General features: G+C 38.0%; 1 protein-coding gene across 1 annotated transcript; it reads right to left on the minus strand.

The window, feature by feature from the left end:
• Nucleotides 1–1006: 1006 nt before the first annotated feature.
• LOC123302929 lies at nt 1007–1471 on the minus strand. Its single transcript, XM_044886024.1, has one exon. The coding sequence runs from the start codon at nt 1469–1471 to the stop codon at nt 1007–1009; it is 465 nt and encodes a 154-aa protein (XP_044741959.1).
• Between the last annotated feature and the right edge of the window lie 2642 nt (nt 1472–4113).

The following is a 4113-nucleotide window of genomic DNA, read 5'->3' on the forward strand; positions in this document are numbered from 1 at the left end:
TTCAACACCATTTTGTGAGGAGGGAGTCCAGACGGGTTCAAAGAGTTTAGAAATTCTGTAGGAAAATGAACAGCTTCTTCCAAATCGAGAACAGTATCGACCGAGTAGTATATTTTCGTCGGCGCATCAATCTTTGAAAGAATCAAGTTATTTACTTTATATACTTGTTCGTTAGTTGGTGACAGAATCGCTCTTTCTTTAAACCAAGATATTGTCTTATAGCTTATGTTATCAATGTCAGGATAGACATTGTTGACTAACTCTTGGATGTTGTCTATCAAAACACAAAGGTTTTCTAGGTCAATCATTCCCTCACTTTGTGTTAACTCTCCATTGCCAACTTTTAGCAGCATCTCTGGAAATAGCCTGTTCTCACGTGAAGATGACGAAACCCTCATATTAATTTTAAGCTTTAATTTATTGACATGTGGCCAAAGGTTGGATCTTTTTAGGCAAGCATTTATTTCGTCAGCACGTGTTCCTCGAGTCACAACTGGTAGGATTTGATGGAAATCTTCTGAGAACAGGAGATTGTACATCCACCCATAGGTAAATTTTTGTTGCGCAAATCGCGCATTGTCCTATCCAGTGCTTCCACAGACGTCTTGTTTGACATGGTAGCTTCGTCCCAGACTATTAATGAGCAGTCACGCATCAATTTTCCTGTATTGCTCTGTTTAGAAACACTACAGACGCTGTTATTATCATCGGTGGCGATTTTCAGCGGGAGCTTGAATGTGGAGTGTGCGGTTCGGCCTCCTTCCAAAAGCGTAGCGGCAATGCCGGATGACGCAACAGCTAACGCAATTTTTCCGATAGATCTCACTTTTTTTAAAAGCAGATTAATTAAAAATGTTTTTCCTGTACCTCCTGGGGCATCAAGGAAAAACAATTTCCCTTCATTGTTATCAATTGTTGATAGTAATGCAGTGAATACTTTTTTCTGATCGATGTTTAATCGTGGCTCATCTTGAGCTATATTTTGTAAAAGTCTCGTTTGATCGTATTATGTTTCTCTTGTGTATTCGGCACTGTTAGTTAAATCTGAGTTAGTAGTATTAGCTGGCATCGGAAGCCCAAAATCCTTGATCGATTTACCCGAAAGTAATTGCACTACTTTGTTCAATTCGAATAATGCTTCGTCAAATATGTTTTGATCATATTGTACATCATCTGAGTTTAACTCTCGCCGTCGCCGAATCAGAATATCACTGGCCATATTTTCTTGAAATTTATTCCATAGATTAACAGAATCAGTTACTTGACAAAACACTACTATGACGGCAAATAAATATCTTAATGATGTAGCTGAACTACAAACAGCTGCTTCTGATAATGTGTTTTCCCAGTGAGAATCGTCTTCCAAGAGCCCCATAGCTTTGCATGCTGCTTGATAAGTATTGTAAACAACACCTTGTACAGTTCTTAGGTGTGCAAAGGATGTCGGACCTTTTACAATATGCAATAACATTCTCAGATAAAAGCATTCGCTTTTGTTGGGATGAACCACGTAGACTCTGCCAAGAGCATCCGTTTTTTTTACTCCGGGGAAACCATCAACCGCAATACCTTGTTTTCGCCGTTGAAAAGTTTTAGAACTCTGATTCCATGTATAGTAACCTGGAACTCTCGTGACGTCAGTGTTTTCGCGAAATCATCTTGAGCACATAACTTGAAGAATGCTGTCAATGTTGTATCCCGCGGGTTATTAACAACTTCTTGTATATTGTTCTCTGTGAAATATACTCTTTGTCCATTTTCTAAATGAACTGCAAGGTGAACAATTGTGGGAGCCCGGTCGTGCACTTCGAATGATAAAATCCTCCATACAGCTTCAGAGCTGCAGATGTAACGTCCAGACTGATATTTTTCCACTTCATTTGGTGATTGTATGCTGAAAGTGGCTTGATCACTGCCTTTATTACTGTACTTAGTAACATATTGAATTGACTTTATTGAATTGCACAACTCTATGTTGATGTGGCCATCAAAAATTTTCAAAAGGAGCGGATTATAGGGAACGATCCATCGGTTATCAATATCATGGTTTCGGACGGTAGCATTTTGCCCACCCTGTTCTGGCGATCGTCGACGATATTTGGGATATCCGTCATCGCTAGTACTTGTTTGAGTTTGGAACGACTTCGGAAATTTTTTGCTACATTTAGAATCTCGCATTCATGGAGAATTCGGGTTTAAAGTCCCGCAAGGGCCGTGTACCATATGTTTCTTTACGATTTCGTACAGGATAGGATCTTCATCTTTATCCGGTAATTCAGCTGAAATAACCCTGTCATTTTGGTTTGGTCTAATTTTGTTCACTAACCACACCAACAGGTGTACATGTGGCAAGCCACGTTTCTGCCATTCTATTGTGTACATATGACAGCGCGGCGAACCGAATATATGAGACTTGTTAATGATGTGCAGGAGTTTCTGTACTTTTAAATGGAAGACTCTGTTAACTATATCGTATCTGTCTTGTGGAGTTAAATTGGTGTTAATATTTTCTTTGATTTCCGGCCAATTTGGGTTACATGTTGCAGTTATAAATAAATCAGGTTTGCCGTAATTTCTTACGTAAGTCATGGCGTCTTGCGATTTTTCGTGTAAATATCGAGGTACACCTGTGAATGATGAGGGTAGTATAACGAACTGCCCAATGCCGTTGCGGTGTTCATTCGCCTGTAAAGCATCCTGAAGATGAACGTAATTTTCAGCTCTCAATTTAATTTGATTATTACGGATGTAGGCCAATCTCTCAGATTCAATTTTCGCATATTGATCTACCAAGTATTGGTTTGTTAACATTCCATATCTAAGCAAAGTATTGAAATTGTTACGTCTTGTCATTATACGGTAGCAATAGTAGTTCATACATGGCACTGTTTTACGCAGAGGTGTACCATCGATTGGTTCAACTTGAGAAATATTAATGGCATAACCATTTTCTCCACGACATAGCATCAAAGGATATTGTAAGCTGTCATAAGATCTGTGTAACTCTGAAATTTTTTGCAAATTATCATCACGACTATGCAATACAATATATCTTTTGTCAAATTGCTGTCCAGCTATCACCACTGCTACTTCACTCGTGGAAGGCGCATTGTATCGTCCTCTGTGTTCTCTAACAGGAACTTTATTTGCATGGATTACGACATTAAAGTCAGGAGTATATGCTAGAACACTCTCAATCGCAGTTTTGAAAGACTGTATGTAGCAATTATGAGAATGTAACATATCTTGGAGAGATCTAATCAAATATTATTATTATATATCAAAATTAGTCGAAAGACCATGATGTAAATATTGTGTGCATAATTAAATGTGAACAACAATAATAAGTAATAATAATAAATAAGGTGGATAAACAAAGTAAAAAATTCATTGAGTTGAAAAAATTGCATTCGTGTCTAGAACTCGAATAGCCTAATTGGTAGGGCGCTTGACATGAATCCAAGAAGTCCGGGTTCGAGTCCTGGTTCGAGTGTATTTTTTTCAATTCTCTTTAATTAAGATTGCTAGACAAGACATTTGTCAATTTAGTTTACGATTGAATGTAACATATTATATATCAAAATTAGTCGAAAGACCATGATGTAAATATTGTGTGCATAATTAAATGTGAACAACAATAATAAGTAATAATCTAATCAAATCTCTATCAATTGGCTGTGCAACACTTGTACACCGCGTAGATGCTTGTGTATCTGGATCTGCAATAAAATATATCTGCAGAAATTTGTGATCATCGGGTCGAAGTGGTAGCAAGCTCCCAGCTAAGTGGTACACTTGCCCTTGAATTTTAAATGTAAGCATGAACCCACGCTCAACGACTTGCTTACTCTTAAAAGAGGTCATTTGAAATGCGTTATTATAACGGCGTATATTGCGCATGAATTGCTTGGATTTCTGATGATCACCCGTAAGAAGAGAGTGAAGTGGTTCAGGTGGAGGGAGACCTTCTTCTAATTTGACTTTTCCTTGTAAGCAACACATGCCTTTCGATTCGTCCTTGAATTTCAATGCCAAGCAATGTTCACACACTACTGACATAGTACCTATTGATACTATACGATCGTCCTTGTAAGAAATCGAAGGATCGTAATC

This window comes from Chrysoperla carnea, chromosome X (assembly GCF_905475395.1).
Source record: "Chrysoperla carnea chromosome X, inChrCarn1.1, whole genome shotgun sequence".
Lineage (NCBI taxonomy): Eukaryota > Metazoa > Arthropoda > Insecta > Neuroptera > Chrysopidae > Chrysoperla > Chrysoperla carnea.